Below are 15032 nucleotides of genomic sequence, written 5' to 3'. Positions count from 1 at the left end.
ATTCACACAAGTCAGCATAAAAGTAATCAATAAGACTCCAGTGGTTAAATCAATGTCTTCTGAAGCGATAAGTGTGGGTGAGAAACAGTTCACTTTTACATTCTTCTTCTTCTTGTGTTTTTGGTGATTCACATTCTTAATGCATACCACACCCTACTGGGCAGGGAGAAGAATTTCAAGCAAAAAATGACTTAAATATTGATCCGTTTCTCACCCACACCTATCATATCACTTCTGTATATATGGATTAAAACACTGGAATCATATGGATTACTTTTAAGACGACTTTGTGCTTTTTGGAGCGTCACAATTTTGGCACCCATTCACTTGCATTGTATGGACCAACAGAGGTGAAATATTCTTCTAAAAATACACATCTGGGATGGCATGAAGGTGAGTAAATGATAAGAGAATTTTAATTTTTGGGGTGAACTATCCCTTTAAATAGATAATTCACCTAAAATTAAATTCTCTCATGATTTACTGACCCTCATACCATCCCAGATGTGTATGACTTTCTTCTGCAGAACAAAAATGAAGGAATAAAAGGATCTCTCACTATTCAAGTGAATGGTGACCAAAACTTTGAAGCTCCAAAATGCACATAACGGCATCATAAAAGTAATCCATATGAATCCAGTGGTTTAATCAATGTCTTCTGAAGCTATAGTCGTTTTTGGATGAGAATAGACCAAAACAGAACTCCTATTTTTCACTATAAACCATGGCATCAGCAGTCTCCTTGGTGACCATCATTTCAAGCTTGATTACACTTCCTAGTGCCATCTAGCTCTGTGCATGTGTCAAACACTAAGAAATGTAAACATGAAATCTTGATCGTGCCTAGGAACTGCAATGGCAAGACGTACAGTGAAAAAGGAGTTACATTTTGGTCTGTTCTCACCCAAAACCAATTGGATCACTTCAAAAGACCACTGGAGTCGAAAGGATTACTTTTATGATGCCTTTGTGCTTTTTGGAGCTTCACAGTTTTAGTCACCATTCACTTGCATTGTTTGGACCTACAGAGCTGAAATATTCTTCTAAAAATCATTATTTGTTTTCTGCCAGTCATACACATCTGGGATGGCATGAGGGTGAGTAACTAATGAGAGAAGTTTCATTTTTGGGTAAACCATTCCTTTAACTAGTGAATTTTGAATTATTTTGTCAATCAACCCAAGGACCAACATACCTGCCATCGATCAGATTAACAGATAGCCCCGCTTCAAAACCACAGCACTGGTGGAGCCAAAGTTGCCATGTCAGGCTGGTTGGAATGATCAAACATACTGAACAACAGTTTTTACACTAATATGAACTGAATGCACCTACTTACACAAAATTCATTCTGCTCATTTTTCATGAATGAGGCCCAACGTCTTACTGCTCTTTTGCAGAACCACGAGATTCCTAAGAAAAGATTTTTCCAAAACATATCTAGTCATCTCAAGACTCACCTGCCTCTGCAGTCTCCCAGAAGAACCGGCGGTAGGGGAAGAGGTGGAAGTGTGGAGGTCTTCACCAGGTGTGCAGGACTTCGTGTAGATTTCAGAGTGGGGCTTTTTTGCCGAGAGGAAACAGACGTCACAGGCGCTGAGGGTGGAGGAGCTGGCAGAGGACTGTTTAGAGGGAGAGGTGGCGGGGATGAGAGAGGAAGAGGGGGCGGAGATTTCGCCGGAGGTGGCGGAGGAGATGAGAGAGGTAGCGGAGGTGGACTGGATAACGGGAGCGGTGGAGGAGGAGCCACAGTCGGTTCCTCTACCGTAACAGTGTTCGGAGGTGGAGAGGGCGGCTTTTGAGGCTCAGGTGGCGGAGCCGTCTCTAGTGTCACCTCTGTGTTTTCCGCCGGCACATTTGCCACGCTGGATGTGTTCGGGCGGAGCAAAGGAGAGTTTTTGGCGGCAGCCGCCTGACGCTCCTTCTTCCTCCGCGTCAGCTCAGCCCCAAGGCTGGATGTGATTGGTAGGCGTGAAGATGAAGGGGAGCGGCTATCTGGTCGACTGCTGTGGGAGGAGCCTCTGCTGGCACCTCCGGAATATAAAGAATGTTTCTTAGTGCGAGAATGCGATGAGGAGCGGCGAGAGGAGTAGTGAGGAGAACGGCTTCGGGAACGCTGAGAGCGCCTGGAGGAAGAGAAGCAATAGAAATTATTTAAAATCATGTACACTTGTTAAAATGAACTAAATCAGGACAATGACTCATGTAAAGAGCTTGTGACCACCTTTAATGCATTTTATAGCATCAGTATAAACATAAGAAGAGTAACACAATGTCAACAATTGGGGTGGGTCAGGACTGTCAACCAGTCACACAACATCCGAACAGTCTATTAGTGAGGTTGACTTGTGTCAATTTCTTTTATTAGTTTCCACAGTGGCAGTGCTTGAAAGGGGATGAATTTAGAGAACTTGTTGGAAACGGTTGTAGCATGCAATTTAGGGTATTGCTAACAGATCTAAAAACACAAATAACAAATAAAGATACAAATACAAATCTGATTATACTTGATATAATGCGAGTTGTGACAGTCAGTCAGATTTCTGGAGCAATACAGTTTGAGCGCTAATGCATGCTATCGTGCGTGCTCTCAATCTCTCATCAGTCACTCATCCCAGTGCTATTTTGTGAGAACCCTGATTTAAATTACACGTATGTCACAATACTAATAATAACAGCAATAACGGTTTAACCTTCAACAACAGCACTGCGTCATAACGCAGGCACTGTATAAGCGGCGTACGCTTTCCTCCCATATACATGTGGCTTGGTCAGTAAGCAGCTTACTCCACAGCAACAATTTCCCTGCGACGCTTGTGTAAATAACCATGGGACTTCATTTTATTCTCCATTGCTTCGCTTTATTTTTAAATATTCAAGAGTTGTTGCGGTGTTTGTTTCCTGAACTTTCTTTCACGACCTGCAGCACAATTGCAGCAATAGTGGGGTTTCCCTCTTACGTAAAACTCGGACTCCATTTAGACCTGTTATTAAGGGTGCGTTCACACTGGCAGTTTAGTTTGAAACAACACGGTTCACATGAAAAATTGGTAATGTGAAAGCTGTCATGCGGACCGGTGAGCGCACCGCCGTACCGAACCTGAGACTACCTGTAGGAGGTGGTCTGAGTTCGGTTGCAATGGAACTGTAGCGCGATTCGCGTGAATGTGAAAGCAACTCGGACTCGGGTGCGCACTCGTTCAGGAAGTAACCTGTGCATGCATTTTAGCCGATGACGACGTCTATCTATCTATACACCTTATAAATACTATATATAAGTACTATTATAGGTTATAAATATAGGGTATAATAGATGACAGTGGCGATAACTTCCCCTTGGACATGAGCGTGAGTAAGCGTGTAGTGTAAATAAAGATGCAAATTAATTCCTTGCAAACAGCTGTCTCCTCAAAAAAACGCCGTTTGCGAGCAGCAGCAAGCCACCTTCCCCTGGACATCTGATGAGCTACACCATGAAGCACACATATACGCAGTTGTCGTTCACTCTGCTGTGCATAATGGAACCAAAATAACCAAAAAAACAAAAGTATGATGAGTCGCGTTGTGTTCTCCATGCATGTTTGTGATGACGTAAGATGAACGCAAATGGACCGGGGTTCGATAGAATCAAGTGAGTGTGAAACCAGACCAAAGCTGCGGGGGGGCACCAGGAACAATCGCACTCGGAATCAGACTGCAGTAAACGTGCCCAGTGTGAAAGCCCCTTAAGATGCGTCTCGGGTGATCCGATCAAATGTGGTCAGGTGAGACACGTCACTTAAATGCATCTCCTGTGACGACTTGTGATCGGATTTGGAGGGGAGAATCTCTGTTTCATGACGACATACGTAAATCACCATGTCAGTGTGTACTGCATGACATTGAAGCGCAACAATGTCAGAAAAGACAAACCGAGAAAAAAACAGCACGCTGTTTCTCCCAGATGCATCTGATATTTGAAGTTTGTGCTTCTCATAAGTCCCTGCATGTTGATTTTAGACACTGAAAAAGATCTAAAGTTCTCGTTTTTGTGTATCCACTTTTTAACATTTTCCAATCAGGTGGTTATTTCCTTTTAAATCCGCTCATAACCAGCGAAGTTAACACTCTTGTTTTACCACAGCGGTTGATTGACAGGTGAGGGGTGGCCCTTTGCTGCTGCGCATTAAGGACGAATTAGCGTTTACACATCACGTGATGTGGTCATTTGCGTTTTTGACCACATTCGTATGTGGTTTTTGTGATCCCATCACAAAACGTTTTAGACCTCATTTAGACCTGTATTTAGTGCTGACCACATGTTATCGGATTACCAAAAATGCATCTTAATACCAGGTGTAAACAGAGTCTGGAATTCCCCCAACATACCAGTGCATATACGTTGAATGTGAGGGCCAGTCAATATTTTACATGGATGTGTATAAATGGGACTAGGTTATAACGTATGTACTTTTCCCAGTGTACTTCCAGAAATGTTGAATTCTTTCCACTGTGTTGACTTGTTGCTAGGCTCCATCATATGACGTTTGTTTTCCGGTCTGTTCCACACACAAAAACCTGTTAGAACGCTGCTTATGCATTCACATGGCAACATAAGCCACCAATACTGTTGTGTGACAACAGTCTAACATTAACTGCCAGCATGCTAAAGGCCAAAGTATTCTTTGGTTTTCCGCATGCCGAATCATCTCGCGAACAGTGTGAGCAATGCAAATGGTCATCAGCAAACTACACAACACACAAAGACATAAATGGGCCACGTCTTTGTGTGTTGTTGGGCACACACCTGGCATTAGTCGTAGTGCATATACATCGATCACATCCGTATGGATTCGTGATCAAAAAAAGTAGCCTATTCTATGAAAGGCTGAGCGCTTGATAGTATGCGAGATGGAATGGCATGCGGAAAATCCAAGCACACCTTAGCCTTAATAATCTAAATACTCGGTCTCTACATTCATCCTTATCAAAGCACAGCTGCTACAGCCATCAAAGTACCACTTTTGTAAAGATTCACTTATTATGCATAATCCATAGGTCTCTCCGTTCTTTTGTAAGCACTGCGATAGTTTTGTGGAATAAAAGGTCATAGTTATGTAGCCTATTTGTTGAATAGACTATCTGTTAAACTAGTGCTGTGCTTAGCGCCCATAAAACGCTGAGAAACGCACCTGATCGTTGTGTAACGTACACAACTCTAAATCCAAATTAAACAAAGCTTTCTTAAAGCTCAAGTATGTAACTTTTTTTGTGCTAAAATACTTCTATCCCAGCTTAATATGCAGAGACAACTATAAGTCATTCAGATGTTCATTTTCTGGAAAACTGTAAACGCTTTGTCTCTGTGGCACTATAAAATTCCTGTGTTTGTTTAGACCGACCCGCTTAGACCCAACAACGTTACTCAACCAATGCCGTGAGTTGGGGCGCGACTATCTGACGATTCAAACAACAGCACGAGGGGCTTATTCGGAAAGCTGTTTTGAAAACATGGTTTATTTTTGCAATTCCGTTTGGTGGCGCTAGTGACGCAGAAATTACATACTTCAGCTTTAACACCAACTATTCATTCAGACAACTGATCAAATGAATTAAACTGTTTTGCACATCTCTAATAAACAATATGCCTTGTGATGTTGTGAACAAAGACACGATACTTGCAATGAAATACGCAGTCACTTTTGGTGTTACTCGTGGGGCTTTTGATGGATGTGGTTCATTAAAAATTAATAAAAAGAAACGCCCTTTCTGCCTACTAGAGAAATTCTCTCCTGTGAACTGTTCATGTTCAGCTGCAAGCAATCACTGTTCAACTAAACGAGCGTGTAGGGTGTTGTAAGTGTTAAAGGGGCACTTTGCAAATCTTTACCAAGTTTCCATATTAATACTAACAAAACATTTCAATCATTGCATTTCATTAGGCAAACTGTGGAAAATTCAGAACAGAGAAACTATTATGCAGTGATCAAATGTTTAGGTGTATCTGTAGAGCACATCATGTCTGTTTGTATTACAGCAATCAAATGTGTCTACATCCAGAACGTTCTGTTCCCCTATTGAACGCTATAAATTCAAAGATCCATATAAATCACCGCACAAAATGCAGAACACTTCTGTTCTCAGTTACAGTTCTGTGCTCCACAGAAAGTGATTACCAGAAAATAAAATGCTGTAAATGCAGGTTTATATAGCCTAGTTTTAATTTTCCATTTCTATTAACACTCATGTAAAAATATAAATTAGAACTAAAGAATTCTATAAAACCTGAGTTAAAATTACCAAGCTCCCTAAGCCATAACGAATGTCACTACATATCCACAATTAAGGCTGTAAAATACTGCAATTTTAGGCATCACCTGTGAATGTTTATTATCTTGAAGACTTTACGAAGCAGACAGACAGTGAGGCTACAGTAGTTATTTTTTGCAAAAATAAAACACCATTTCAATAAAGCTGAAAGGTCTGATTCTCTTAAGGAAATTTGTGGAAAATTTGGCCAGTTTAACAGTTAGGTTATACCAATAAAAATGCATGATTGCTGAGAAGGATTTCACTCTTACTAAGATTCAATTCTCATTTAGTCAAAAGATAAACAGCACCTGGAATCACCAATAAACTGGTCAATACTGTGTTACCAAAAATTCAGGATCCCACCAGAAAACAATTCATTTGTTCATTTTTGTGCACATTTAGGACTGATTCAGCATTACAACTCTTAACTCAGAAGTATCACACATGCAAAATGTATTTGGACATCTAAGCCTTATATGAATGTCACTGCATTACACAACATATCAAACTAGGCGTCATCTGCTAATAAATTAGGCTAGTCGTTTTTAAGAACTTTCTCTACATTTCTTAGATATTTTTGTAATAACTTTTAAACAAACTGGTCTCAAATCTATTTGTGGAAATATGAAGTTAGTGCCCATTAAAGGGATAGTTCACCAAAAAATGTAAATTATCTCATCATTTACTCACTCTCATGCCATCCCAGATGTGTATGACTTTCTTGTGCTGAAGGCAAACGAAGATTTTTTAGAAGAATATCTCAGCTCTGTAGGTCCATACAATGCAAGTGAATGGTGACTAAAATTTTAAAGCTAGAAAAAGCACATAAAAGTAGCATGAAAGTAATCCATAAGACTCCAGTGGTTAAATCCATATCTTCAGAAGCGATATGATAGGTGTGGGTGAGAAACAGATCAATATTCCAGTTATAAATTCTCCTCCCTGCCCAGTAAGTGGTGATATGCACGAATAATGCAAATCGCCAAAAACAAAAGAATGTATTAGTGAAAGTTGACATTTATTGTTAAAAATAAAAAAAATAGGACTTGAATATTGAGCTGTTTCTCACCCAGACCTAGCACATCGCTTCTGAAGACCAGGGGATTTAACCACTGGATTACTTTTATGCTGCCTTTATGTGCTTTTTAGAGCTTCAAAGTTCTGGCCACCATTCACTTGCTTTAAACAGACCAGCGCTCAGATATTCTTCTAAAATCTTTGTGTTCAGCATATGTCATACACATCTGCATGTATACCTGTTATTATGGGATGACATGAGGGTGAGTAAATGATGAGAGAATTATGAACTATCCCTTTAAGTTCACACAGGTGTCCTAGCAGAGTAACCACAGGTGTAGTCTACACAAGTGTTCAAATACATATTAATTTTGAACAGTATATCAATTGTTTTACTTTAAGTGGAATGATTTGTTCAAAAAAAGCATGCTTGTGCTATCTTTCTTTAAAACTAAATGGCTTTAGGGTGTGCATTTTGCCTGTTGCAATAGCATGTATACAATTTTAAGAGTCCTATGTATATGATACAGGTCACTCACCTGGACACTGGACTGGTACTTGAAGACCGGCGGTTGCCATACGGACTTCCATCCTTCTCGCAGCTTGAAGACCTCCTCCGTCCGTACGGACTGTCCGATCTCTGCCTACTCCGTCGGGGTGGCTCCTTGTACGGACTCGGACTAGCAGCCCTGCGCCTGGAGGAATAACTGTTATCCAGCTCGGCTGCTGAGGGACTATCCCCTCCACTCCTCCTGGGACTCACTGACTGGGCGGAGGCCTTCCGGCGTGGGCTGCCCCGCGACTGGCCCTTCCCTTTAGGGCTAGACTTGTGGCTCTTGGCAGCTTTCCGATGACTCCTGTCGTACCGTTCATCTCTCCTCTGCTTATCTTTACGAGACTTTGATGAACGGGAGCTTTCTTTGCTCTGAGAGGAGGAGGCAGAGGAGGCACTGCTCCCTAAACTCACAGCTGGCTGTACCACAGCTGATGAGAGGGAGTCACTTGATCTCTTACTACCAGACTCACCTGATCGCCTGGACGTGGAAGCAATGCACACTTCCGAGCTAGACTTCTCCTTGTCCTTCCTCTTGCTCTCTTTGCTCCCTCTCTCCCGCTCCTTACTACTCTTTTTGTCGCTCCCTGCCCTCTCTTCTGACTCTCGGGCCCGATTAGGGTCTTTAGACTTCTTCCTGGAACGCTTGTGTTTGAGAGTCCTATTCCCCGCACTAACCTCCGACAACTCTATCCGTTCCGCGTCTCTGTTTTCCGCCGGTTTCGCACCAGCGGGAGAGTCCAGGAAAGTGTCCGAGTCGGAGCTGATGTCGTCGTACTCCACCAGCGGCTTGATGGCGCCCATTGCCGAAGGCGCGGAGGCGGCGGACTCGGCCTCATGTTTGGGCTTGTTACGTTTGTGCTTAGAAGAAGTGGACGAGCTCGACGACTTGGTGGGATGCCTCCCGGAGCCGGTGTGCAAAGGCGGACCCGTTTTGCCTTGCCCATCGGTCGCATGCTGTTCACCTTTCCTCTTGGTCCCATGCAGGCGGTCTGATCCAGGCATGCCTCCACGCTAGAGCGACTGCTGTCCTCCGGAGACGCGGGCCTGTACGGTCAAAACAGCACATGAACAGCAAATCACTCAGTAGCGGGTAAAAGTGCGAAATCCTGCAAGAGAAGCAACCAAAACAAAGATGCGTGCGCGCTTAGCTTATCCAGTAGTCATCCCAGTCAGTCCAGTTTAGCAAGATGTAGCTTCTCTGAATGGATTCAAACTATATCCAAGAGTGTAGACACAACAAAAACACTTATTTAAAGATAAATCTGATTCATGTCCTTCACGATGGTATCACTGGTCGCTTCCAGGGTGCCTCAAGCAACGCATTGCGCTCGCGCTGCTAGCTGCAGCTAAGCTAGCTCCTCTCTCGATGTCGAAAAGAACAAAAACACGGGCTCCCCTTGTTTTAGTTTGCTTATCCTTGCTCGACTTCAAAGTTTAAACAGACGTTTTAGCTCTCCTGGCACACGGTTTCTGAGCTCTGAAGCAGTAAAGCTCGCTGTGCATGAAAATGGTCCCACATAACAGAAAATAATACTCGACCCGCTTGCTTCTTGTTCATATTCGCTTTAATATTCAGTGTAAACTCTCTGTAGTTTCATATTGGTCGGAAATGGTCACATACTAATGTGTTAAAATTTGTTCCAATTCACATAAGCGGCTCTGGGAAGCAACCAGACGTATAATTTGGGCGATGTTCGTGGATATAAAACCCTCCACGGCCCTTGATTTCAGAGAGAACTCGCACCATCCATTACAGCCAAAATTGTGCGCAGCCTCTTCTGCGCATGTGCGACTTGAACTCCCGCGGAAAAGGAAGTCCGGGTGCTTATAAACAGCTCCATTCGAAAGTATCAATGGATGTGCTCTGTTGTCAATCTTCATGGTAACTAAGCGACAGCCAATCAAAACAGGTGACTGTATCCCGCCTTCAGCGCGCTTCACTTAATTTGTGAATGTACTTTGCACATTTCTCTGGAGTTCTCGTTTAAATGTGCATGTATGTAATCTTGAAATATATTTATAAACTATTTTAAAGACAGTATAACAATGCACGACTGTGTAACCGCAGTATATTATGTTGTTTTAGTACATGTAAAGTAACAGACTCCTCCTTCCTAAGTAAGCACGTCAAAATGAAAGCAACATCATTTATAAGCAAACCTGTTATCCCAGTCTATAAACAAAGAGTCCTCGTTTTTAATGTTTATGCCAACAACAGTATGCATTAAGAACTTTATGATGTGACCCTCGAAGTTATAACATCAATATACTGGATTCCACTGAATTTTATTTCAACAATCTGTTAAAAATGGCTATAAAATTTCCTCAAAACGTTAACGAATTGTAAAGACATTTAATGCATAACAATTGAAACTGCTGCTATATGCAAATTAACTGTGCTACATTGCTGGTTTGCTCAATAAGCAAACCTCACAGATCCTGTTAAGCTCAATCGACAGCATTTAAGGCATAATATCGATCACCACAAAAATTTATTTTGACTTGTCCTTTTTTTTCTTTAAAAAAAGTAACAATCTGTGTGACAGTGAGGCACTTACAATGGAAGTGAATGGGGCCAATTTTTAAATGTTAAAACAAGGGCGTAGCAGCCGCAGAGGACTCTTTAAAAAGGTGATTTTTCTCCCCCACACTTTTCCAAGCAAAACCCATATCAAGTCCAAATGGTGGATTTGTATACAGTATTCTTTGCGTTTTGTTACTTTGAGCTAACTGAGCGACCATCCAGCCAATCACCGGTGAGTTTCATGAGCTGAAACAACCCTTACGAAATAGGCCGTCAGTAAGAAAGTCTAATCAAAGCGGCTCCGTTCATTTCTACAAAGTTGTTTTCAACAATGCTCATTTATCAGTTTTTTGATCTGCATTGATGTTGATCTAAATTAATAATCTAGAGATGAAGAACACACAAACGAGAGTTATTTATCGGCATATCGTTCTTGATTGGGAGCATTATGTAAAATGTACTGCAGGGGAAAAAAGTGTGCTTTTAAGCACACATTGTAAGTGGAGTTTATATCAGCACATGAGTCTGCATAAAGTTATGCTTTTTACATTATGTTTGTGAGGTAAATATTTGATCGGGTCTTTTATGCCAATTTAAGCTGACTACTAGATCTGTGTTAAATATGTAAAGCTCCTGTTTTTTTACCTCTATGTTGGTGTGCAGATGTCAAACAGGAAAAAAGATAAATCTGCTGTGTTTGTAGAACACATGCATTTACTGAAGTGAACAGATATGTAGACACTTTTATACATAAAAACGTACAGACGTTATTAGATCATAATTATTATAAGACTATTATTGTTATCTTTTGACAAAAGTCATGCTCAGCAGCTCACAAACTGTAGGGAAATTATAGATTTGCTTTGTTCTTATATCTGCTTGTAGGTCTGTAGACATACACATTTTAAATTATTCATTACCAGTGTTGTAGGTCTCACCTCAGTAAACTTTCACAAACGAAAAATGTGCTCTTGATGTCACGTTTTTTCTTTGAAGTTGATGGATTTCTCTGCAGTGGTGGCTTGGCGGTTAAGGTTCTGGGTTAATGACTAGATGTGTCTTTTACAGGAAAAATATAAATGTCAAAAAAAATAAAAAGAAGTAAAAATACAATTTTCGGGGTTGGAGTTTCCCATTATATCCAACTATCTTGAACTTCTAGTTGAAATAATGAAAGCGTTTTGATAGTCATTCTATCCAAAGGGATGGTTTAACCCCAAAATTGGAATTCTCATTTATTCACACCCTTGCCATTCCAGATATGTATGAGTTTCCTTCTTCTGCAGAACATATTCATTACCAGTGTTGCAGATCTCACCTTCGCAAACTTTCACAAACGACGAATGTGTTCTTGATGTCACGGTTTATCTTTGAAGTTGATGCATTTCTCCGATCCCATCAACACCTTGGTTCCTAGGGGCAGTGGTGGCTTGGCGGTTAAGGCTCTGGGTTAATGACTAGATGGTCAGAGGTTCAAGCCCCAACACCGCCACGGTGCCACCGTTGGGCCCTTGAGCAAGGCCCTTGACCCCATCTGCTCCAGGGGCGCCGTATCATGGCTGACCCTGCGCTCTGACCCCAGCTTGGCTGGGATATGCGAAAACTTTTACTTTGATTTTTATTCCATTTTTTCATTATCATCTCTGTCTTGTTGTTGTATTGTTTGTGCACTGGAAGCTTCTGTCACCAAGACAAATTCCTTGGACGCGTAAGCATACTTGGCAATAAAGCTCATTCTGAAATGTTTTGCTAATATCACTGATGATGAGCAATGTTTTCCTCTGCATGTATACCTGTTATTTATTGTCATTTTTTATATATTTATTTTTATTTTACTTTAGTTTTTGTGTAAGCCTGTATTTGGTTTTGTCCCCCGTACGTGATTAATGTCAAAGTTCGTACAAGTGCTCATGACTTTTTCCTGCAGATCCAGGAAAATAATATATCTATAATCGAAAAATCAAAAAATCTTTATCCGTAATTTGTGTCTTTTACAGGAAAAATATAAATGTCCAAAAAAAACAAAAAAAAGAAGTAAAAATACAATTTTCGGGGTTGGAGTTTCCCATTATATCCAACTATCTTGAACTTCTAGTTGAAATAATGAAAGCGTTTTGATAGTCATTCTATCCAAAGGGATGGTTTAACCCCAAAATTGGAATTCTCATTTACTCACACCCTTGCCATTCCAGATATGTATGAGTTTCCTTCTTCTGCAGAACATATTCATTACCAGTGTTGCAGATCTCACCTTCGCAAACTTTCACAAACGACGAATGTGTTCTTGATGTCACGGTTTATCTTTGAAGTTGATGCATTTCTCCGATCCCATCAACACCTTGGCTCCTAGGGGCAGTGGTGGCTTGGCGGTTAAGGCTCTGGGTTAATGACTAGATGGTCAGGGGTTCAAGCCCCAACACCACCACGGTGCCACCGTTGGGCCCTTGAGCAAGGCCCTTGACCCCATCTGCTCCAGGGGCGCCGTATCATGGCTGACCCTGCGCTCTGACCCCAGCTTGGCTGGGATATGCGAAAACTTTTACTTTGATTTTTATTCCATTTTTTCATTATCATCTCTGTCTTGTTGTTGTATTGTTTGTGCACTGGAAGCTTCTGTCACCAAGACAAATTCCTTGGACGCGTAAGCATACTTGGCAATAAAGCTCATTCTGAAATGTTTTGCTAATATCACTGATGATGAGCAATGTTTTCCTCTGCATGTATACCTGTTATTTATTGTCATTTTTTATATATTTATTTTTATTTTACTTTAGTTTTTGTGTAAGCCTGTATTTGGTTTTGTCCCCCGTACGTGATTAATGTCAAAGTTCGTACAAGTGCTCATGACTTTTTCCTGCAGATCCAGGAAAATAATATATCTATAATCGAAAAATCAAAAAATCTTTATCCGTAATTTGTGTCTTTTACAGGAAAAATATAAATGTCCAAAAAAAACAAAAAAAAGAAGTAAAAATACAATTTTCGGGGTTGGAGTTTCCCATTATATCCAACTATCTTGAACTTCTAGTTGAAATAATGAAAGCGTTTTGATAGTCATTCTATCCAAAGGGATGGTTTAACCCCAAAATTGGAATTCTCATTTACTCACACCCTTGCCATTCCAGATATGTATGAGTTTCCTTCTTCTGCAGAACATATTCATTACCAGTGTTGCAGATCTCACCTTCGCAAACTTTCACAAACGACGAATGTGTTCTTGATGTCACGGTTTATCTTTGAAGTTGATGCATTTCTCCGATCCCATCAACACCTTGGCTCCTAGGGGCAGTGGTGGCTTGGCGGTTAAGGCTCTGGGTTAATGACTAGATGGTCAGGGGTTCAAGCCCCAACACCGCCACGGTGCCACCGTTGGGCCCTTGAGCAAGGCCCTTGACCCCATCTGCTCCAGGGGCGCCGTATCATGGCTGACCCTGCGCTCTGACCCCAGCTTGGCTGGGATATGCGAAAACTTTTACTTTGATTTTTATTCCATTTTTTCATTATCATCTCTGTCTTGTTGTTGTATTGTTTGTGCACTGGAAGCTTCTGTCACCAAGACAAATTCCTTGGACGCGTAAGCATACTTGGCAATAAAGCTCATTCTGAAATGTTTTGCTAATATCACTGATGATGAGCAATGTTTTCCTCTGCATGTATACCTGTTATTTATTGTCATTTTTTATATATTTATTTTTATTTTACTTTAGTTTTTGTGTAAGCCTGTATTTGGTTTTGTCCCCCGTACGTGATTAATGTCAAAGTTCGTACAAGTGCTCATGACTTTTTCCTGCAGATCCAGGAAAATAATATATCTATAATCGAAAAATCAAAAAATCTTTATCCGTAATTTGTGTCTTTTACAGGAAAAATATAAATGTCCAAAAAAAACAAAAAAAAGAAGTAAAAATACAATTTTCGGGGTTGGAGTTTCCCATTATATCCAACTATCTTGAACTTCTAGTTGAAATAATGAAAGCGTTTTGATAGTCATTCTATCCAAAGGGATGGTTTAACCCCAAAATTGGAATTCTCATTTACTCACACCCTTGCCATTCCAGATATGTATGAGTTTCCTTCTTCTGCAGAACATATTCATTACCAGTGTTGCAGATCTCACCTTCGCAAACTTTCACAAACGACGAATGTGTTCTTGATGTCACGGTTTATCTTTGAAGTTGATGCATTTCTCCGATCCCATCAACACCTTGGCTCCTAGGGGCAGTGGTGGCTTGGCGGTTAAGGCTTCTGGGTTAATGATTAGATGGTCAGGGGTTCAAGCCCCAACACTGCCACGGTGCCACCGTTGGGCCCTTGAGCAAGGCCCTTGACCCCATCTGCTCCAGGGGCGCCGTACCATGGCTGACCCTGCGCTCTGACCCCAGCTTGGCTGGGATATGCGAAAACTTTTACTTTGATTTTTATTCCATTTTTTCATTATCATCTCTGTCTTGTTGTTGTATTGTTTGTGCACTGGAAGCTTCTGTCACCAAGACAAATTCCTTGGACGCGTAAGCATACTTGGCAATAAAGCTCATTCTGAAATGTTTTGCTAATATCACTGATGATGAGCAATGTTTTCCTCTGCATGTATACCTGTTATTTATTGTCATTTTTTATATATTTATTTTTATTTTACTTTAGTTT

General features: G+C 41.0%; 1 protein-coding gene across 3 annotated transcripts in view; it reads right to left on the bottom strand.

Moving 5' to 3' along the window:
* The window catches only part of LOC127420934 (cyclin-dependent kinase 12-like), a 39233-nt gene extending 29549 nt beyond the window's left edge, over positions 1-9684 (bottom strand). For all 3 annotated transcript variants that reach the window (XR_007893901.1, XM_051663577.1, XM_051663578.1), the window contains exons 1-2: positions 7848-9684; positions 1461-2126 (exon numbers count right to left, since the gene is read on the bottom strand). Coding sequence is in view for 2 of the 3 variants with exons in the window: in XM_051663577.1 (XP_051519537.1) it covers positions 1461-2126; positions 7848-8866 (1685 nt within the window). In the remaining variant the exon portion in view is untranslated. The remainder of the gene's footprint in view (positions 1-1460; positions 2127-7847) is intronic.
* Between the last annotated feature and the right edge of the window lie 5348 nt (positions 9685-15032).

This window comes from Myxocyprinus asiaticus, chromosome 30 (genome assembly GCF_019703515.2).
Source record: "Myxocyprinus asiaticus isolate MX2 ecotype Aquarium Trade chromosome 30, UBuf_Myxa_2, whole genome shotgun sequence".
Classification (NCBI taxonomy): Eukaryota; Metazoa; Chordata; class Actinopteri; order Cypriniformes; family Catostomidae; genus Myxocyprinus; species Myxocyprinus asiaticus.
Note: the sequence above shows the minus strand (reverse complement) of the source record. Positions and strands in the feature narration are given on the sequence as shown.